The sequence below is a fragment of the Onychostruthus taczanowskii genome, unplaced genomic scaffold (genome assembly GCF_017590055.1).
Source record: "Onychostruthus taczanowskii isolate IOZ18803 unplaced genomic scaffold, ASM1759005v1 scaffold61, whole genome shotgun sequence".
Taxonomy (NCBI): Eukaryota; Metazoa; Chordata; class Aves; order Passeriformes; family Passeridae; genus Onychostruthus; species Onychostruthus taczanowskii.
Window position 1 is genome coordinate 6,359,838 of NW_024503790.1, and position 22,044 is coordinate 6,381,881.

At 55.3% G+C, this 22,044-nt stretch overlaps 2 protein-coding genes across 4 annotated transcripts; one reads left to right on the forward strand and one right to left on the reverse strand.

Annotated features, from left to right (window-relative positions):
• Window positions 1-59: 59 nt before the first annotated feature.
• On the reverse strand, window positions 60-11,598 carry GPR157 (G protein-coupled receptor 157). 3 transcript variants are annotated; one of them, XM_041419684.1, is made up of 6 exons: window positions 11,136-11,595; window positions 7,368-7,403; window positions 5,088-5,301; window positions 3,666-3,860; window positions 2,524-2,801; window positions 60-696 (listed from the first exon to the last, which is right to left on the reverse strand). In XM_041419684.1, the coding sequence occupies exons 1-5, from the start codon at window positions 11,510-11,512 to the stop codon at window positions 2,559-2,561; spliced, it is 1,065 nt and encodes a 354-aa protein (XP_041275618.1). In that variant the 5' UTR covers window positions 11,513-11,595; the 3' UTR covers window positions 60-696; window positions 2,524-2,558. The 3 variants fall into 3 exon arrangements, with proteins under 3 accessions (XP_041275618.1, XP_041275620.1, XP_041275619.1); XM_041419685.1 differs by lacking the exon at window positions 60-696 and adding an exon at window positions 807-828 and having other exon boundaries at window positions 11,136-11,598; XM_041419686.1 differs by lacking the exon at window positions 7,368-7,403 and having other exon boundaries at window positions 11,136-11,593.
• LOC121344141 (U1 small nuclear ribonucleoprotein 70 kDa-like) lies at window positions 11,511-16,456 on the forward strand. Its single transcript, XM_041419852.1, has 4 exons — window positions 11,511-11,556; window positions 12,269-12,739; window positions 12,840-13,078; window positions 16,029-16,456. The coding sequence occupies exons 1-4, from the start codon at window positions 11,511-11,513 to the stop codon at window positions 16,035-16,037; spliced, it is 765 nt and encodes a 254-aa protein (XP_041275786.1). The 3' UTR covers window positions 16,038-16,456.
• Window positions 16,457-22,044: the final 5,588 nt, after the last annotated feature.

A 22,044-nucleotide genomic window follows, 5' to 3' on the forward strand; every position in this document is an offset into this window, starting at 1 on the left:
GGCTCTGGGACCAAGACCCAGATCTGTTTGTGCTGCACAAATGCAACGCTGGCCACTGCCCTGCTAAAGAAACCAAACTTTTATTTTGTAAACGTCGGAGAAAATACTTTAAAAACCACAAGTGAGGAGCTGTGAATGAGGTAAAACGTTATCATCCCCAGAGGGCACACGGAGCCCCAGCCCTCCCCAGCGTGACCCGGCAGCGGCAAGGCGCAGAGCTCTGAGCCGGGCTGTGTCCTGCAGGGCAGGGGCTGTCCCCGGGGAGCCTGGGGCACCCACAGCCTGCAGGGCCCTCGTTCCCTCAGCAGAACCCCCACACACCCCGGCGGTGACAGCCCCGAAAGGCCAGGGAGGAGGGGAAACCACGCAGAGGCACCGTCCAGCCATCAGCACCGCGGCACAAGCGTTGCTGTCCCAGCTCAGAGGCTGCAGCTCCCTGCAGGACAGCCCTGCTCGGCCCTTCCAGCAGCTCCTGCAGCCTGCCCGGGGCTTTGCTCACCTCACAGCTCAGCAGGCACAAAAGCGAGAGCCAAAGCAGCGCTCAGACTGCCGGTGCAGGGGAGGGAGGGGAGATAACGGGGCGCAGCCTGCTCCGGAGCATCCCGGCAGCCGAGAGCCTGTGCAGGGCTCGGCCTCTCCAGCGCCGCTTTCCCCGGGCTGCAGCTCCCTCTGTGGGGCTGTGCCAGCGCCCTGCACCTGCGGGGACAGCGACAGTCACTGCAGGGACAGGGACACTGCAGGGACCGGGACACTGCAGGGACAGGGACAGGGACAGTCACTGCAGGGACAGGGACAGTCACACTGCAGGGCTGTGCCAGCGCCCTGCACCTGCAGGGACAGGGGCAGGGACAGTCACCCCCCTGGAGCTGAAATGTAACCCTGGCCCACTCCTCCAAAAGCATTTCTCAGAGCTCTGTAATGGAAAAAGGCAAACTGAGGACATGGAATCTGTTTTGATTCTTTTTGGTGTTGTTTTTCCTGCTGTTTTGTTTCCCCTTAAGCCAAGCTGGTGACAATTCTTCTTTCTGTCTTCAGGGCTGGCTCCAAATAAAACTGAACACAGCACGATACCAAGTCTCATAAAATTTAAACATTTCTATCCTCCATTTCTGCAAGAAGTTTAACACATCTCCTCCTTGCAAGCCTTGTGGGACTCACAAGAGGTTGAGCTAGCAAGGTTGCTATTTAGCCTTCAGAAGTTTTTAAAAGCCTTTTGAAAGGAGAAAAAACAACTCTTGAAGTCATCCATGGCACAGATAAGATGCTTCCATCTACCTTTCAAAGGCTCCAGGGGGGCTGAGGAGCAGAGCCAGCCATGAAACAGGCTCAGGAGTGTTTACTCTGTGCCCATTGGGGGTTGAATACACTAATGTAATGATGAAGTGAATGCCAAGGCTTCAGGAAAGAGCAGAGGTATCCCCTTGTGGGGGGAACTCGGGGCACCAAACATCTGATCTGTGCACACTGACAAAATGTGTGTGCACGTGGCATTTCCCATTAGGAAGAGCCACCAGTTCCTCCTGAGCCCTGTGGTGCCCTGTCCCTGTGGGCCCTGCAGCTCAGTTCCTCCTTTGGTCCTCCTAGAGACCCGAGGAGCTCAGGGGGAGGGAGCAGAGACTTCTGTAAAGGGTTTGGGAGCGTGATGGGGCTGCAGAGTCAGACAGGGAATGCCCAGGGCAGCAGCAGAACCCGCTGGCACTGCCCCCTGTGACTGTCCCCTGTGACTGTCCCCTGTCCCCTGTCCCCTGTCCCTGCTCTCTGTCCCCTGTGACTGTCCCCTGTGACTGTCCCCTGTGACTGTCCCCTGTCCCCTGCCCCTGTAACTGCTCCTTGTCCCCTGTGACTGCTCCTTGTCCCCTGTCCCTGCTCCCTGTCCCCTGTGACTGTCCCCTGTCCCCTGTGACTGCCCCTGTCCCCTGTCCCTGCTCCCTGTCCCTGCTCCTTGTCCCTGTCCCCTGTCGCTGCTCCCTGTCCCCTGTCCCTGCTCCCTGTCCCTGTTCCTTGTCCCTGTCCCCTGTGCCTGCTCCCTGTCCCTGTTCCCTGTCCCCTGAGACTGCTCCCTGTCCCCTCTCCCTGCTTCCTGTCCCCTCTCCCTGTCCCCTCTCTGCCCCCTGTGACTGCTCCCTGTCCTTATCCCCTCTCCCTGTCCCTGTCCCCGCTCCCTGTCCCTGCTCCCTGCTCCCTGTCCCCTGTGACTGCTCCCTGTCCCTGCTCCCTGCTTCATGTCCCCTCTCCCTGCTCCCTCTCTGCCCCCGTGACTGCTCCCTGTCCTTATCCCCTCTCCCTGTCCCTGTCCCCGCTCCCTGTCCCTGTCCCCTGTCCCTGCTCCCTGTCCTTGTCCCCTGTCCCCTCTCCCTGTCCCCTGTCTCTGCTCCCTGTCCTTGTCCCCTCTCCCTGTCCCCTGTCCCCGCTCCCTGTCCCCTGTTCCCGCTCCCTGTCCCCTGTCCCTGTCCCCGCTCCCTGTCCCCACTCCCACCCTCCCAGGGCAGCCCATTCAGCAGGAAAGGCTCACTGGGATTTTACCATGAGAGGAGGAACCAGCAGCAGCCGGGGCCGGCTCAGGTGCTGGGGAGCAGCGGCTTCGTCTGCCCGGGGCCAGGCACGTCCTTCTCCTTGTCCTTGTCCTTGTCCTTGTCCCCGTCCCTGTGGGGCTGTGGGTGCTGCCGGGAGCCGGGGGACCCCTGGCCAGGCCAGGCCGGCGGGTGACAGCAGAGCAGGGCCAGCAGCCGGGCGCGCACCGCCCGCGTGCACAGCACGAACATGATGCAGTTGGCTCCTCCTTGGAACGTGTTCCCAATGCCCTGCAAGGGCAGCACAGCAATCACCCGGGGCTGCTGCCAGGGCACCCCAGGGGAGAGCAAACCCTGCCAGGGCAGCTGCAGCGCTGGCACGGGAGCAGCTGCAGTGCTGACAGCCACAGGAGCAGCTGCAGCACTGGCACAGGAGCAGCTGCAGTGCTGACAGCCACAGGAGCAGCTGCAGCGCTGGCACAGGAGCAGCTGCAGTGCTGACAGCCACAGGAGCAGCTGCAGCGCTGGCACAGGAGCAGCTGCAGTGCTGACAGCCACAGGAGCAGCTGCAGCGCTGGCACAGGAGCAGCTGCAGTGCTGGCACAGGAGCAGCTGCAGTGCTGGCAGCCACAGGAGCAGCTGCAGTGCTGGCACGGGAGCAGCTGCAGTGCTGGCACAGGCACAGGAGCAGCTGCAGTGCTGGCACAGGAGCAGCTGCAGTGCTGGCAGTCACTGACTCTGAGAACAAGGAATTCAGAAAAATGTGTGGGTTTTTTCCCAAAAAGCACCCAAAAGCAGCCCAGGGGCTGTTGTGTGCTGGCACTGGTGTAGGGAAGGAGAGGCTGAGCCCTGCTGGAGGACAGACACCCAACACTGCCCACAGGGCTGTCCATCCCTGCCATCCCCTGGCCATCCCTGTCCATCCCTGCCATCCCTGTCCATCCCTGTCCATCCCTGCCATCCCTGTCCATCCCTGTCCCCATGCCATCCCTGCCAGTGCAGCTTTCCTCTGCAGCCACTAGATGCTGCTGGAGCAGCTCCTGCTGCATTTCTGCTCCGTGCAGCTCTGAGGGGAGCAGGCGCTCCTGCAACACTCGGTGCCACCACGAAAAGCGACAGCGGGGGCCCCGGGCTGCATTCCCAGCGAACACTCACGTGCAGGACAACCAGGACGGAGTTCCGCACGGCAGGGGAGTTGCAGAGGGTCAGCACGAAGCGCACGGTGCTCCAGATGCGGAGGAAGATGAAGATGACGGGGATGAGGATCAGCTTCTTGTCCGCCACACTGGCGCGGGGCTGCAGGGCCGGGGGCCCGGGCAGGATGGGGCGATACTCGGAGAGGGCGGCGTGCTGCAGGGGACAGGACGGGGACAGCGAGGGGACAGGGGCTGAGCAGCAGCCTGCACACAGGGGACAGCCCCAGGACCCCTCCCCAGAGCAAGGGAAGCCCTCAGGAGGAAGCAGGGCTGCAGTGAGGAGCAGGAGCCGCGCTCTGTCTTCGGGGACAGCAATTCCAGCAGCCCGCTCTGCCTTTGGGGACAGCAATTCCAGCAGCCCGCTCTGCCTTTGGGGACAGCAATTCCAAGCGGTGACTGCGGGAGGCTCCCTGTGCTGCCCTGAACCCGAGGTGAGAAGGGGGCCAGCTGCCCCCCAGCACTGTCCCCAGCACCGGGCAGGGACAGCAGCGTGCCCAGCAGTCCCTGGCACAGCAGGAGCCGGGTCAGGTTTCCAGGAGGTCACAGTGCTGCCCAGGCTGGGACAGCGTGTCCTGCCTGCTGCGTGCCAGGTGATGCTGACAGGCACCAGCAAACCCTTCCCTTCCCTTCCCTTCCCTTCCCTTCCCTTGACACTCAGGGCTGCTGAAGATCACCTCATTCTTCCAAATATCTGCAGGCTCCTGCCCTAACCAGGGCTGTGTTCATCCCCACCACCACCACAGCTGCACGCCAAGCAGAGGCAGAATTTCCAGAAGGACATTACCCACACAAGGGGTTTTTTCCCTAACCTAGCTCAGAGAGAAAAGGAATCTCTGGGTGCAGCTCCTTCTGCCACTCTCATCTGGGTTTGTCTGGTATGCAAACGCTGTCCTAGATGCCTGGATTCTGTGTGTTCACAGGTTACAGAACAACTGAAGCTCTGAATTCCAGCCCCTGCCAGGACAGGGAGTCTCCTGTGTGGTGCCCAGAGCCATCCAGTGCCTGGGCTCCCAAATGCAGCTTTGAGCTGCAGTACAAAATAACATTCACAAACACAAACTATCACTGGAGACACTGAAAGGACCGAGGCTTGAGAATTGCAATCTTGGTACAAGAGGAACTGCAGAAAACTGATTAAAGCTGAATTTGTCCTTCACATTCCGTTTCAATTCTTACTGTAGCATTTCCCTCATGAACATCCCACAACCCCTGCTCGTTTTCAAAGGGCTTTTTCATTCTGCTTGTGCAAAGTCACTGTGTGATGGTGCTGCTGGATAGGACACTGCCTCTCCCAGGGACATTTCGGTGCCGTGGAGCAAGAAATGCAGGGGAACAAGGAGCAAGAAATGCAGGGGATGGAACCACCCAGCAAAATACTCACTGCTCTGTTGATGTGCTTCTTGATGAGGAGGTAGAGCACTGGCAGGGTGACATAGGCCAGGATCTCCCAGGCCTTCCCTGTCAGCAGCATCCACAGGAGCCGATCCTCAGCGTCCAGGTTGACCCAGCACCAGCCCACAGAAACGTTGGAGGCGTCGTAGCCGATCTTCTTCAGAGCCACGGCGGCCACCGTGATGGCCAGGGGGACACCCCAGCTGGGGGGACACGGAGAGGGGGGCTCAGCCAGGAGCAGCCTCAGCTGAGCCCCCCGCTCCTCAGCACACAGAGCCAGGGGCTCTCCCCCAGACAGGACTGCAGGGCTTAGCCCAGAGCAGCAGCACTGCGGGCAGAGGCCAGCAGGTCCTGGGCACTGTGATCCCCCAGGGCTGCAGATCCACCCCTGGAACTGGGCACTGAGTGATCCTCCAGGGCTGCAGATCCACCCCTGGAACTGGGCACTGAGTGATCCTCCAGGGCTGCAGATCCACCAGGGCTGTAAATCCATCCCTGGTCCTGGGCACTGACTGATCCACCAGGGCTGCAGATCCACCAGGGCTGCAGATCCACCCCTGGAACTGGACACTGACTGATCCTCCAGGGCTGCAGATCCACCAGGGCTGCAAACCCACCCCTGGTGGGCACTGAGTTATCCAGGGCTGCAGATCCACCCCTGGGGACCCTGTGGAGTGGGAGCCCAGCCCTGAGGGCAGGGCTGCAGGGATGTTGCAGATCCACCAGGGCTGCAAATCCACCCCTGATGGGCACTGAGTGATCCAGGGCTGCAGATCCACCAGGGCTGCAGGGATGTGCTGCACTCTGAGCTGGCCCTCACAGCACGCTCAGGGGGCAGCAGGACCCATCCCACCTCCTGCCCTCTCCACTCCCCCCTGGACACAAGGAGGTGGGGGATTACACAAGGCCAGGGCACTGTAAAATGTGATTTTCCTGCAGGACCCAGCCAGCTGATCCTGAGCTTTCAGAGCACAAGCAGCCAAGTCCCACCTTCTGATTCCAAAGTGAAACTCTGCACACAAAGAAATCCACAACTTCATTCTGCCAGTGGTTTGTGTGTTTGCTTTGCTTTTAAGTGGAGATGTACTCAGTATTTTGGGAGCAAAAATATTATTTCTGAAGGACAAAGAGGCAGGGAAAAGTTCTGGGAGTAAGAGCAAAAAGCTAAGAAAGCAAAGAGGAGCCACATCCACATAACTTGGAGCTGTGACTTTGGCTTCTCACTTGATGGCAGAGGCAAATACAGGGAAGCATTTAGAAGAAAAATAACTGTGGTGACACACTTGAAGTCACTCAGCAGCTGGGGCTGCCCACAGGAAGCCATGAGGAAGAACAGAGGAATCCCACCAGCCCAAACAGAAGTTCCACCACAGGAGAGCCCTGCATGAGGCTGAGGGTGTCACCTGCCCTCCCCAGGGCCAGCCCAGCTCAGGCTGGCTCCCAGCACAGCCCCTGCTCTCCCCAGGTGCACAGAAAACAAATCCATCACTGCCTGGCTCTCTGTCAGCCTTCCACTGACAGCCTGGAGCAGCTGCAGGGAGCATGAAAGGATCCTGCCCCAAAAATCAGACACCAGACCAGGTAGGCAAACAGATTATCTGAGCCTCCACAGCCCAGCTGCAGAACCAGAGATAACCCCATGATATTAGATTTCCAAAATGCCCCATTTCCTACTCTTAAGTAATGTCTGGATTCACCCACTCACAAAATAAACAAACACAAATATAAGGCTGTAAGAAAATTTAGAGTCCACTCTGCAGCCCGTTGGGAACATTTTGTCTCAGGGCTCAGCTCAGAACAGGCAGAGCTATTCCAAGCCAGTGCTGTTATTTAAGGACAGTTGTGCTGCAGGAAGCCCTCCCCACTCTGTTATCAGAGCAGGCTTCTAAAAACATCCCAAACGTCACCACCACCATGAAAGTTTCCACACAATTCAGGAGCCCTTTTGGTAAAACTGGGGATTTCTCAGAAAACAACTGCAGATGCAAAGACATTCCATTCTCAGCACTCCTGCAAGCACCGAGCACCAGGGTAAAGAATTCAAGAGAAATGGCACTTCCTAAAAGAAACCATGGAAAGGCACAAAGGCAGCAAGAAAAAGGAAGTGAATTAAGACACTAATTTGACAGGATTTTACAAATAGTGATCTCACCAGTGAGCTGAAACTGCAAAAGAATGACAATAAAACCAGGTCCAATGATGGAGTGTGGATGTAAGAGAGGACAGTGCAAGTACAGACACAGAGAGGCCACGGGAGGAAATAACTCACCACTGAGAAAGGGACCCAAAAACCTTCAGGTGACAGCTGGGGAAAGGAAGAATCAAAGTGAGCAGGAAGTTAATCTGCACTGGAATAGCAGTCTGGGATCAGAAGGACATTTACCACTAACACCAGGCAAAAGGACCACCAACAAAGGGAAATCAGAGAGGACCTAGGAAGGAATCAGACATTTCTGTGAAGTTCAGCTGCATTTCTGCAGGCTGGAAAGGAGAACTGAGACTGGTGATTCAGTTCTCAGGAGCTCCAAAGCGACAGATTCAGGAGGGCTGCCAAACGTCAGTGCTTTTCTGAACTAGGAGAGGGGAAAAGGAGGGATCGGGAGAGATCATCACCCAGGGGTGTGTGAGCACTGGAATAAAAGGGATCCAGGTAACAGAGAAGCAGAAATATCCCTCTGAGCCCCAAAGAGCAGGCTGGGCCTCTGCAGAGCACACCTGGATGCAAACAGTTGGGAGAGAAGGGACGAGCACTCCTCTCCTGTAAAAGGCTGGAAATCCAACCTGCAGGACAGACACAGCAGAGCTCCTGGTCACCTATGATTAAAAAACCATCCAGCCCAGCAGGTCTTTGCACGGCCACAGCAAAACAAGGCAAGGTGAGGACCCTCAGCTCCAGCAGTGCCCAGCTCCACTTGCCCTGCTTTCCTGGGGTCAGCTTGCCCAGTGACCACGCTCTGGTTTCCCCCCAGGCTCCCACAAGCAGGTGATCTGTGTCACCTGCCTGCACAGGTGAGCCAAGGAGCCGTCCTGCCTGCGGGAGTTTGTACTCGGGAAGGAGGGAGAAGTCAGGCAGTCGGGAAGGAGCTCTGAGCACACCTGGCGAGCAGAACTCCCAAATCTGCCCCATCCCACCCTGCAGGAGGCAGCCCGTGAAGGAGAGAGGGACAGTGCAGACGTGCACGAGAGGAGCCAGGCACTCCATGGATGTGAATAGATATACATGGTTAAAAATGTGCATATATATATCAAATATTATATATATATATATATAACATGAATAGATATACATGGTTAAAAATGTGCATATATATATAAAATATTAAATATATATATATAACATAATAGATATGCATGGTTATAAATGTGCATATATATATAAAATATTAAATATATATATATAACAGAATAGATATGCATGGTTATAATTAATAGATATGCATGGTTATAAACGTATATATATATATATATATATATAACATAATATATATGCATGCTTATGAATGTGTATGTATATAAATAATTTATTTTAATATTTAACATGAATAGATATGCCTGGTTATAAATGTGTTTATATATATAAATAATATATATTTTTTAATATATGATAGATATGCCTGGTTATAAATGTGTGTATATATATATATTTTTTAAAATATATAATATAATAGATATGCCTGTTTATAAATGTATATATATATATTTTAAATATATAACATAATAGATACGCATGGTTATAAATGTGTATATATAAAACATATTTTAATATATAAGCATGCATATGTAACAGATTTTTTACAGTGAGTATATTTATGGTTATGATGACCTGCACAGCCTGACCATGACATGAAAACCCTTCCAAATGTTGTCAGCTGTTGGTATCAAAACCCAAGCAGGAAACAGCCCGAGGTGGGCTCTGCCTGGCCCGTCACTCAGCCCCAGTGTGGATGAGCTCTCCCAGCCAAGGTGATGTTCCCAGCAGAGGACACCTGAGCCCTGGAAATTCAGCAGCACTGGGCAGCCTGCACGGCACGCTGCGTGCCAGAACTCACATTTTACAGCCATGTAAGTGTTTCCAAAGCTGGCTGTGGGCTTGTTTTCATCTGAGCTCACCAGGTTTAAAACCAAAGCAGAGGCTGGAACTGGTGGATGTGTTACCACAGGAATGGATCCCTGGGGCACAGACCTGTCTGACGGGTCTGAGCCACTGTGACATCCTGATTTCCCTCAGGAAAATTCCAGCTTCTGACTTCCAGCGTGTATTTAGTCAGCTCCATCTCCAAGCATTAAGTCCAGAATTTCATCTCCCAGGTAGCTACAAAAGTGCAGGGAAGGAAAGCAGGGTGATGTGTCACGAGGGGATGGGCAGGGAACACGTCCTCACTTGTTGGCTCTGGCTTTTCAGACACCTCATAAATCAGAAGCAGCTTTGAACACTGGCTCTGCACAGAACAGGAGGCATTTACAAAGCAGGACCTGACCACAGGTGCCCAACAGCCTTTAAATAGAGCAGATGGTGCTGATCAACAGCAAGGACTGAAGATGGCATTTCATTTTTACTGTAAAGAACCAAAAATAAACCAAATTCACCCAGAGCTGCTCAGTGTGAGCATCTCTCCCTGCAGGGGTGGAGCAATCTCTCTCCCAGGATTTTTACAGCTTTCAGGGAGTGCACAGACAGCAGCCAGCACTGCTTCAGTGGCTCTGCTTCTCTCCACACTTGGTAGCTGACAAGGCTGAGGAGCATTAAACCAGATGGAGAAACAGAAGCACAGACAAAAGCCACACAAGCAATTAGCAGACAGCAAAATTACAACTAGGCCAGCTTTGCCTGAGCTCTTTGAAGTGCCTGGTGGAGCCAGAATGCCCAGGAAGGAGACAGGCTTGGTTTTTACATCCATTAAGCAACACGTGGCTCTTCCCCAGCACCCTGTGCTCACCGCAGCTCTGAGTGCCACCCTCAATTTGCTGGAGATGGAGCAGCAGAAATGCTCCTGCAGTGCATCCTGCCCAGCCCAGCAGCAGCCTGGCGTGCCCAGGGCCTCGAGCAGCCCCTCAGCTCCTCACCCAGCAGCAGCTCCAGCAGGGACTGAAGTTCCTCCTGGCTCACACTCAGCCTCAAGGTCTCCCTGGCCCATCCTCACCTGGACTCGGCTCTCTGCAATCATCTGCCAAATTCTGCTGTTTGAAACTAAAAGGTGTCAAAAATTTGACTAAGAAACCAAAGAAAATGCTCTACTTGTCCTGAGGGCTTTTTTTATTCCCTTTTAAAGCAGATCACTCCTCTTATAATTTACTGCAGAAGCTTGGCAGCACGGGGGACTGAAGGATCACTGTTTTGCTCAGCGTGGACGTAGCACATGATTCCACAAGCTCCAATTGCATAATGAAAGCTTTTACTAAACACAATGTGGAAAATCAGTGCCCTAAATAGCAGAAACTGAGACATAAAGCTACGCTGTGGACTGGTTTGTCTTGCTTTCAATCAAACACGCCAAAACAACCTTCAGAGCGCTTCCCTAGCAGTTTCATCACTTGTGGGCAACAATTCCCTGTGAGTATGGAATTACAGCAACCTGCCTGGGCAGAGGGGAAGGATCCACAGGCCAGGCTGACAGGGAGGACAGGGAGGGTGGGGACCTGTGGAAACAGATCCCAAACACGGAAGCTTGGGCAGCAGCAGGCAGGTACCAAAGACACAAGGTTTGTTTTGTTATTTCTTAGAGCATCACAGCAGACTGCAGGGAAAGCAGAAGCCAGGATTTCCAGTGATTAGAACTTGCCAGAGATTTTCCTAAGCGATGTTGAACAAAAAAAAAAAACAAAAAAAACCTTCAGCTTTTCCACGTCTCCAACTGTTCACTTGGGAAGGGAAAGGGGGAACAAGCAGGGCTGGTCATTGAAAGACAGCAAGATCCCTGTTTAAAAGGAATTTGAGGAGAAAAGAGAAGGAAAGTGCAGAGGCTCAAAGGACACCGGAGGCTCCATCCCAGCGCAGGGTGGGGTGCCTGGGGGTCCCAGCACATCCCACAGCACCCACCTGACGGCGTGGAAAGCCCAGAGCAAGCCCGGGCCTGCGGGCGAGCCCCTGACGATGCTCAGGTACAGGTAGAGGGCGATGGCCATGGTCCAGAAGAAGGAGCTGGTGTTGGCGAAGGTGGACAGGGCGCCCTGCAGCACGCAGTCCCACGAGGTGCTCTGGAAGTCCCGCAGCACGCCGTAGAAGTAGGAGAGGGCGGAGAGCAGGTCGGCCAGGCTCAGGTGCAGCAGCAGCTGCCGCGGCCGCGTCCGCAGCTCCGGCCAGCGCGCCTGCGAGCCCAGCAGCAGCGCCGAGCCCGCGCAGGACAGCGCGCACGACAGCAGCACCGCGCCCCGCTCCGCCGACTGCAAACGGGTCGGGGGCAGCGGGGCCGGCATGGCCCGGAGGGACAGCGGGGGGACAGCGGGACAGCGCGGGGACAGTGAGGATAGCGGGGACAGCAGGGACACCGGGACAGCGGGGACAGAGGGGACAGCGGGGGGACAGTGAGGGGATAGCGGGGGGACAGTGAGGATAGCGGGGACAGCAGGGAGAGCGAGGGACAGCGGGGACAGAGGGGGGACAGTGAGGAGACAGCGGGGGGACAGTGAGGATAGCGGGGGGACAGTGAGGATAGCGGGGACAGCAGGGACAGGGAGGGACAGCGGGGACAGCGGGGACAGGGAGGGACAGCCGAGACAGTGGGGGGACAGTGAGGGGATAGCGGGACAGAGAGGACAGAGAGGGACAGCGGGGGGACAGCGGGACAGCGCGGGGACAGTGAGGATAGCGGGGACAGCAGGGAGAGCGAGGGACAGCGGGGACAGAGGGGGGATAGTGAGGATAGCGGGGACAGAGAGGACAGCGAGGGACAGCGGGGACAGTGAAGGGATAGGGAGGGGACAGCCGGGATAGAGGGGACAGAGAGGGACAGCGGGGACAGTGAAGGGATAGTGAGGGGACAGCCGGGATAGAGGGGACAGCGGGGACAGTGAGGGACAGCGGGGACAACGAGGGGATAGCGAGGGACAGCGAGAGGACAGCGGAGAGGGGACAGCGGGGGGACAGCGGGATGGAGCGGGGGACAGCGCGATGCAGCCCCGCGGGGCGGGCGCGCTCCGCCGGAGTGACCGCCCTGCCCTGCCCGCGGTGAGCGGAGCCCGGCACCGGCCCCGGCCCCGGGCGGAGCAGCGCAGCAGCCGCCGCAGAGCCCCGGGAGCGGCGGGGCCCGGCCCGCCCCCGCCGTCATGTGAGAGCGGCCCGGCCCTCGCTGCCCGGGGAATCCCGACCGGGACCGGAACGGCACAGGGACAGGGAATGGGACCGGGAGCGGGACAGGGACAGGGAGCGGGACAGGGAGCGGGAACGGAATAAGGACCGGGAACGGGACAAGGACTGGGATCAGGATAAGGACCGGGACAATGACAAAGACTGGGACAAGGACTGGGAGCGGGACAAGGATCGGGAGCAGGACCGGAATAAGGACCGGGACAAGGATCGGGATCGGGACAAGAACCGGGAACGGGACAAGGACCGGGAACAGGACCGGAATAAGGACCGGGACAAGGATCGGGATCGGGACAAGAACCGGGAACGGGACAAGGACCAGGAGCAGGACCGGGACAGACAAGGATCGGGATCGGGACAAGAACCGGGAACGGGACAAGGACCGGGAGCGGGACCGGAATAAGGACTGAGACAAGGACCAGGAGCAGGACCGGGGCCGGGATAAGGACCGGGGCCGGGAGCCGCTCCCGCCGGAGCGCACGCACCGCGGCCCCGCAGCGCAGAAAACCCTTTTTTGCTTTTTTTTCTTTCAATGGAAAATCCCGCCCCGGCCGACGAGCGGGAGCGGGAAGGATCCAAGCCCGGGGCTGCCGCTGTCTCTCCTTTCCTACGGACACCTCTTCCCCAGGACAGCGCACACTCTCCTGCTGAGCCCGGGCCCCGGGATTCATCCACAGGTTTGTACACAAGCTGCTGCCTTTGGAAACGAGATCTTCTTCCAACGTACCCTAGTTACCACTCGGTTAAACTTCAGCCCAGCAGCCTTTACTTTTTTTAGGAATTTATTTCGGAGCGTGATGCCCCCTGCATGTTCTTTGTAGAAAAAGGAAGCTGCAGCAACTTGCACGTGCCCCGCACACAACCTGGCACCAACAGCTTTTTAAACTGTACCACTATTGCAGGCTTTCTTCAGCTCCCATCTGAGCCCTCAAAAAAAAAAAACCCAAACCAAACCAAACCAAAAAAAAAAAAAAAAAACCAAAAAAAACCAAAAAAAAACCAAAAAACCCCAAAAAAACCCACCCAAAAAACAACCCAGGAGACAAAGCTTTGTCAGGGCTGCATTCCCAGTTGCTGCTCTCGCACATTCTTGGCTTCCTCCTTGTTCCCCGTTTCCCTTTTCCCCACTTTTGTAGCACAAGCCCCACCTAGCACAGACATCCAGTCAAAGCACGTCAGCAAACACCCTGCCTGCTGAGTGCTGCCTTTTTTTGGGTGATGGATGTGGCTCCACAGCACAGCTTAATTAAGTCTTGCCAGATAGGAATATCTGAATCCACAAGTCAGTGGAGAGGCAAGTTCTGGATTTATCTTGATTCTCTTTCTTGATTTTCTTTTTTTTTAGAACTCTTTCAGTTCTTAAAAAAAAAAAAAAAAAAAAGGCTCGTCAGGTCATCATAAATTGCTGAGCTAAAACCCAGAGAAATGGATCTTTGCCTCAACAATCAGAAATAGGACAGGCAGAGGATTTTCTGCCGGGTCTCTCCCTGTTTTCACACCCAGAGTCTGTGCTTCAAACCTGAGCGACAAAAGGCAAATAATTCTTACTAAAGATCCCCATCACCTCCCATTTTTTTTGGCACCTCCGCAGGACACTCAGCACCTCTGTGGCATTCCTGGCACCCGATGCTGTCACCTCTCTGCAGGGCAGGGAGCAGCTGTCTCTGTGCTCCAGCCCCAGGGAATCTGCAGCTGCCCGGAGAGCAGGAATGTCTGGGAAGTGCCCAAGACACATCTCAGTTCAAAGGCAGCATTGTCTACAGCTCAGGGACAAAAATCTAAGGAAGTGGTTTGTCATAGAGCAACTGCGCACCATGAAAATTCTCCTTTCAGAATTTCACTTTCAGATGCTTTTTACAGCATAGGGAGATAAAGCAACATGGTATTTGGTGAAAAGACACAGAAAATCTTTTTTAATGACTGGAATTCACCCCACCAACTACTAAAAGAGCTTTCTGACACACAGGCTGCACTCTGCATCTTATAAAGCACTGGGTGAGCTGGAACTACATAAATTTACCTCCACTGTGAGACAGAATGTACCGATATAACCTTTTAAATTTTTATTTAATGGCTTCAACCAGAAGTTTTGACTTTGCAGCTGGGTAGGAAGCTGGGCTGAGGCACAGTTCTCCATTAACTGGGAACCTGGCCGTATGCCTTGGGGCTGTTCAGTGAGGATGAGGAGCAGCTCTGCATGTCACAGACAGAGCCTGGACAGGGCTGCTGCTCCCGCGGGCCTGCTGCCCTCTGGAGACTTCTACCAGAGATGGACACTCCTTGGGAAGAGCACATCAGCAGAAGTTCTGGTTTACTGCCCTGAAATGCTCCAAGCCCAGCTCAGGGCTGGCCAGGGAGGAGAGCCTGGGCTTGCCCTGGGCCACGGAAACTGCCCCACATCCCAGCCCCTGTCACTGCCCCACATCCCATCCTCTAACACGGCCCCACATCCCAGCCCCTGTCACTGCCCCACATCCCAGCCCCTGTCACTGCCCCACATCCCAGCCCCACATCCCAGCCCCTGTCACTGCCCCACATCCCAGGCATTAACACTGCCCTACAAGCCAGCATCACATCCCATCCTCTAACACTGCCCCACATCCCAGCCACATTAACACTGCCCCACAATGCAGCCTCACATCCCAGCCCCTATCACTGCCCAACATCCCAGCCCCTATCACTGCCCCACATCCCAGCCCCACATCCCAGCCCCTATCACTGCCCCACATCCCAGCCCCTATCACTGCCCCACATCCCAGCCCCACATCCCAGCCCCTGCACCGTTTATTCTGTTTATTTCTGAGCCAAGGGAGCCCTGAGCTGCCCTGAGCCCGGGTGGAGGAGCAGCCCCTGCCCCCAGAGCAGCCCCCCCAGTGTCCCCAGCCCCACAGAGGGCACTGCTGGTCCCTGTCACAGCACGGGGAGGTGTCACCTCCTCCTGTACCTGCCCGCACCCCCAGCTCGGGCACTGCTCCCAGCTGAAACAAGGTGAGCCCAGTTCCACTGAACCCCTTAAAAAAGGTTTGAAAGCAGATGAGCACTGCAGTAACCAGAACCCTTCAATGTCTGGGTCCCAAACACCATGGAGCTGCTTCCAGCCAAGGAAGGCAGAACAATTCCTTCTGAACTGCCCAGCTCCTCAGGGCCCAGCCTGAGAGCAGCTCAGACACACAAGTCCCACCCTCCTCAGAGGGATCCAGGATGAAATGCACCCTGCACAGCCCAGGGAATTCCTGTAAATCCATTCCCACAGACCCTCAGCGCAGCCAGGCAGGGTTTGTGTGAGACCCAGCCAGGGGGAACAAACCTGAAACAGAGACCTGGCCCTGGAACTGGAACACAAGTCAGGAAAAAACAGGGCCAAGAGTTTTACCAGCACCTGGGCTCTTCATTTCCTGGAGAGTGGGAGCATTTTTCAAAGCCACCAGCTGATGCTCGGGGTCACTGCGGGGGCTGAAAGGAGAGCCAGGGGAGCGAGGGTCAGAGAAGGCTCCTGAGACAGGGAAAACCCTCATGCTGTCCTTTGTGGCTCCTTCTAGCCTGTGACAACAAAAAATCTACATTTCTTGCACTCCTGGCACAGATTAAGGACCTGATCCTTGACTTCATTAACCCCTTCTCTTCCAGTTTGGATAGACTCTAATGCTGCCAGCTTTGGACACAGCACTGCTGAGAGACACCCGGGCTGCTCAGGAAATTCCAGAATGATCACTCAGAGCCCTCAGAACCATCTCCAGACACCTTTCTTCAAGGAGATTCAGAAGACTGAAGTAAAAAGCCCCCAAGGAAATACATTCCCTGCGTGTCTAGCTAGGAAAAGGAGCAGCAAGGCAGGCAGGCAGCTGGAGGAGCAGCCACTCCATCCACCCTGAATTCCAACAGCTCCCACTCTCCTCCAGGAGCCAGAAGTGCCACACAGCAAACCTTGGGGGCAGTGCCACCTCGTGTCATCACAGTAACTGGAAGTGAGGGGATTAAAGCTGGTTTTGGTTTGTTCCACGTCCTCTGGATGCACTAGCTGAAAAGAAGTTTAATTAAAGCTATTTTAATTTATGCCCAGCCCTCTGGAAATGCCCTTTAAGCAGACCTTCAGCACAAGAGCAGCTCCTGGAGTAACAAACCCTCAGCTGTTGGCAGGCTCAGGGTGGGGATGGAGGAGCAAACACAACCCTGGAAAAGCTGCTGGGGTGGGACTGAGTGTGTCCTGTGCCAGAGGGACCCCAAAACAGAGAGTCTGTGCCCCACACACAGCCCCCACCCTGGGCACCCCCTCAGCAAGCCCAGGGCCTTCTCCTGCAGCCAGCAGAGATGCTCAGTCATTTTAAACAATTCCATTAGCATTAAAAAGTGTCTCAGGCTGCAGGGATGGCACAGGAATTCCAGCCAGCAGCTCTCAGAAGAAAAGCCACCAGCAATGAGAACTTTTTTTTTTGCAGGCAGAATGTAATTAGTGACACTGCTGGAACCAAGCCAGCAGCAATCAATGGATTAAAGGATGCTCCAAGTGTTGTGATAGTTATTAATTTCAAATTTAAATTAGGGGATTAATATGGGATATTCCTTCATGCTGCGGCTGTGTGGAGAAAAATAAAGATATTAATACTGTACATGCCATAATGAAACAGAGCATGCCACCAACAAGCACCAGAAGTTACATTTAGGAGCTGGTGACAGGACCCAGCAGCTCAGACTGCAGCGTGGAGGGAGGGGTGGCACTTTGGGGGAGGGCACTGACACAGAATGAAAGGGCCTGCAGTGCAGGTGCAGGATATTTCTCTAATATTCTCATTACCCATAATTAATATTCTCATCACCCATAACTAGTATTCTCATCACCCATAACAGCAAGGCTTGGACTGCACCGTGGCAGGATTTCTGGGGTGCAGCTTTTAGTGCCAATCCCACAGCCTGTGCAGGGCAAAGGGCTGCCCACAGGTGTGGCTCTAGCACAGGTGAGACACAAACCTGGCAAGGAGAGCCTCGGATTCACGACGCCCACAGCTGCCCCGGAGCCTCGCTGCAGCTGCTTGTGCAAGGGATTTGCAGCAGGGAAAGTGCCAGGCAGCAAAAGCACAGCTGAGCTGCAGGGGAAGGTGCAGCAGAGCCCTCCAGAGGCACTGGGCAAGGACAAAGTGTCGCCCTGATTTCTTAAGATTTTCTAAGCCTTCTGATGTTCACTGTCTTGTATCGAACTTTCTCACACCCTTTCTGTAAACAACTCATTGTTTTGCGTTCCTTTATGGAGGAGGAGAAACCTGATGGACTGTTGGCTTGTCCAGTGTCCCTGGAGAGGTGGCACTGTCACCCTCCTATCCTGTGTCACCTTTGGAAATCTATAGAGAAAATAAATCTCTCTCTTCCTGGCCTGGGAGCAGCAGCGTTGTCTTGTGTCCTGTAGCAACAACAAAGAAGAGAACTTGCAGCGGGGTTCATCTCCTCCTGGTGCTGGTCTCCTCTGGAGCTCCTCGGGCAGTGCCCCTGCCCCGGGGCGAGGTGAGGCAGCCCAACAACGTGCAGCACTTCTAGGGCAGTATACTTGCTGATTGCTTCCTTGACCATTGCTCACAACAACCAGCTAAGACACTGCCAAAGAAACACTCACAGCTGGCACCAGGCGGGGGGGGCTGGAATCCTCCTCTCTTCTGGCTCTCAGGGGTCTGGGGACAAACACAGAGTCAGGGAAGCGTGCAGCAGTACTGAGGAAAAAGCTTTCGAGGGAGGAGAAACTCATAAATCAACTGGTGTCCTGTCCCTTGCCCCCAGACCGTGGTTAGGGCCTCTAAAAATCACCAATATTAACAGGACAAACACAGCTGGCTTGTCTGAAATCTGTATTTATCCCAATGAGCTCCCAGGGCTCCCACACCACCAGTCAGGCAAGGCAGTGGAACATTAAAGTGCTCCCAAATGCTGAACAGTTTAAGACACAAACCTGCTCAGACTGTTGGTGTGCTCCCTGCACAGGCAGGACAGAAAGAGAATTCACCAGGAGCACAAAGCAGAGAGGCACAGGCTCACCTGTCCAGTGGCTTTGGCTGTCACACCAAGGTCTGGGCTTCTCCAGCATTCCCGCAGCCCTCTGGAAACACAAAACCAGGGAGAAGGCAGCCTGCAGGACCAAGGAGCTGCTTCCCTCTCCCCACAGGCTCAGGAGCAGCACTGATTGCCCAAGGGGCTCTTGTGCAACGCAGAGAGCAAAGGTGCTGCTCGGGAGGAGCCCCCTGCACCCCACACCTGCATCTCTGACACCTGAGCCTCCATCCCCCTCCCAGTGCACCGAGTCTCAAATTCCAAGAGCTCCAGAGTCTGCTCTGTGCTCAGACAGCAAGGCAGAGCGGGCTGAGACTCCGGGCTCTCTTTTTGCTCTTTTTGCTCTGCTCCCAGTGCAATGACATTTCCTCCCGTGCCAAGGCAGCAGACCTGCAGGGCAAGGGGAGCCCCTCGGGCTGCAGGCAGGTGAAGGGCAGAGCCCACCCCCCTGGCTCTCCCCAGCAGGGCAGGATCTGGAGCAGGTGTTTTCACCGAGATTGAAGACAGAGCTCTTGGGTTTCCTGCCAGAAGCACAGCGAGGCCCCAGGCTCCCCTCGCACGGACGGCAGAGCAGCTGCTGGGGACAGCCCTGGCATCACAAAGGTGACACAAGTGCTGTGGCTGCCCATGGCACCCCCCAGGACTGCACAGAGCAGTGACACCCACCAGGCACTGCCAGGGCACAGCCAGGGCACTGCCAGGCACAACCAGGGCACACCAGGCACTGCCAGGCACTGCCAGGGCAATGCCAGGGCACAGCCAGGGCACAGCCAGGGCACACCAGGGCACACCAGGCACTGCCAGGGCACACCAGGGCACACCAGGGCACCCCAGGCACTGCCAGGGCACACCACGGCACTGCCAGGGCACACCAGGGCACACCAGGGCACACCAGGGCACACCAGGGCACACCAGGCACTGCCAGGCACTGCCAGGGCTCCATCCCCAGCAGCCTGCACCATTAATCACAAATCCCTTCCTGGCCGTGACCTTCTCACCCTGAGGAGAAAAGGGCTGATTTCAATCCCAAAACAATTCTCAAACATCAGGACCAAGACCTGGCAGGGGCACCCAGCTCCTGTCCTGCCCCTCTCTGAAGGAGCTGTCCTGTTCCAACCTTGTCCTCATCACCCCTGCAAGATTTCCCACCAGGACCAGGACAAACCTGCCTCTCTCAAGGGCAAGGAAAGCTCAGGGACAAGCACAGCCATAGGAGAGCAAAACAATCTGGTACAGGAGAGGCAGATCCTGCTTCATCCTTCATCCTCCTCGGGATGCAGAATTGCTGTTTTGGGAGCTGTAAAACTTTCCTTTGAGCCACTAAAAACCAAGCACGACACGGCCAGGAAAAGATGTTTTGGGGAACATCTCTGCAGAAAGATAATGACACTGCTTTTAATTTTTCAGATCATTTTAGCCAACGTCTGCTGCTTGCTACCTATAAGAATCCCCAGTGCTTTAGGAAAGGAGAAAACAAATAAATTCACAAAAGCACAATTTAAAGAGGTGCCACCCAATGTTTACAATTTGTTGAATTTTCCATTTAAGGGCTCCATTTTTCCCCAAAATGGCAATTTTCTCTTTAGGGAAAAGAGAACAGGTGGCCTGTTTCACTCCCCATTGACTGTGGGGTGCTTTACCTGGAGAGAGGGACCCCAGGATGCAGAAACCACAGCAACTCCCCCCTGGCTGCTGGGGAAGGTGGCTGGATGCCAGCCCCTGCTCAGTGTCACCGTGGGGGTGACAAAGCAGCAGCAAAAAGCTGTTTGGTGGATCATGTAGCAGGGGAAGAAATCCTCACTGTAAGGAAAGCTGAGGGGTGTGGAGGGTGGAAAAACTCTCCTGTTACAGAAAATCTGCATTCCAAGAAAGGTAAAAGGTCCTGCCAGGTGAGATCTGCAGCAGTCACTTTGTCAGCACAGAAATATGTGATCCCACAAGCTTCATTTAATCAAGCACATTTGTTTGAGCTTGTACCCAGCACTGTGCCTTCCTCCTGCTGTCAACAAGTGGAGTTTATACCCTGACTTTATTCTCAGGTTAGAGCTCTGTTATCCCACCTTCTCCTGCAATATCTCACCAAATCATCCAGCAAACGGTTCTGGGCTTTGACTGCTGGCAGTGCTCACTGAGCCCTGTCATTATTGGATTCCTCCTGTGCTGTCTTCTCCTCCAGGCTCCTCACAGCATCCTAAATACGAGACGCCACCTTAACTCCTGCTGGCCTTTCTTTGATTAACCGCAGGAACTCCCCCAAGAGATGGGCAGACACTCCCCAGAGAGGAGAGAGATTGACCAGGTCCCTCCAGGGCAGTGGCAGGAGCTGGTCCAGCTGGCAGCAGTCCCTGAGGTCCATGGGAGGCCCAGGTGACCCCACCTGCTGCTCCAGGTGATGCCACCTCCTGCTCCAGGTGATGCCACTTCCTGCTCTAGGTGATGCCACTTCCTGCTCTAGGTGATGCCAACCTCCTGTTCCCAGGTAATGTCACCTCCTGCTCCAGGTGATGCCATGCTCCTGCTCCAGGTGATGCCATGCTCCTGCTCCCAGGTGATGTCACCTCCTGCTCCAGGTGATGTCACCTCCTGCTCCAGGTGATGCCATGCTCCTATTCCAGGCTGATCCGAGGCAGGCAGGAGGAGCAGAGGCTCCAGGAGCTGCAGGCACCTGAACTCTTGGGCAGTTCCACCCTCTGATGGGGCTGTGGCTCCTCCCAGCCCTGCCACCACTCCCAGGCTGAGCCCAGACTGGAAATGGGGCAACACCTGGGGAAATGAGGCAAGACCTTTGCCCTGAGCCACTGAGAACAAAAACTCCACACTCTGCTTTCCACATTCTCGGAAATTCTGCTCTTCCCCTTGCAGTAACAATGAGTTACAGAGCTTTCCTCACTTTTTTCCACCCTCTTCTCTCCCAGATGAGATCAGAGATGTCCAGCAGCAACATCCTGAGCTCTGACTGCCAGGCTTTTAAAGCAGCCCTGTCTCAGTGACCACGAGAGCACCTCTGTGCCCCCAGAATGTATTTCACACCCTAGTGCATGGACGTGGTGCATGTTCCCTTCCTTCACACCACTGCCTCCTGCATCCCAGCCAACTCAGATAAAACACACAGACTGAGCCCAAAGGTTCAGGCAGAGCCCAAATGTTCTGCCAAAGCTGCTGTGCTCACTTGTCAGGTACCACAGACACCAGTTCTGCCCATGTTGCCCTGGAGAAGGTCTTTGAGGAGCTCTCAGCTCCAGCAGCAGCTGAGCAGAGCTGTTAATTGCCAGAGCTGTTAATTGTGGTGCATGACACAGCTCTGGTCATGAGCAGAGGCTGCTGTCAGCCCAGCTCAGCTCATCCCACCCCATCTCAGCCCATCCCATCCCATCCCATCCCATCTCAGCCCATCCCATCCCATCCCATTCCATCCCATCCCATCTCAGCCCATCCCATCCCAGCCCAGCCCAGCCCAGCCTGGCTGCAGGGATGCTCCTGCAAGCAGAGCTGCCCCTGCTCCTGCCAGCTCTCTCTGCAGAGCCAGGACAGCCTGAGGACAGCAGGCTGAGGGATTCTGCTGATTCAGGAGCTCGGGACAGCCTGGGCAGAGTCCAGCCTGCTGCAGCCAGGG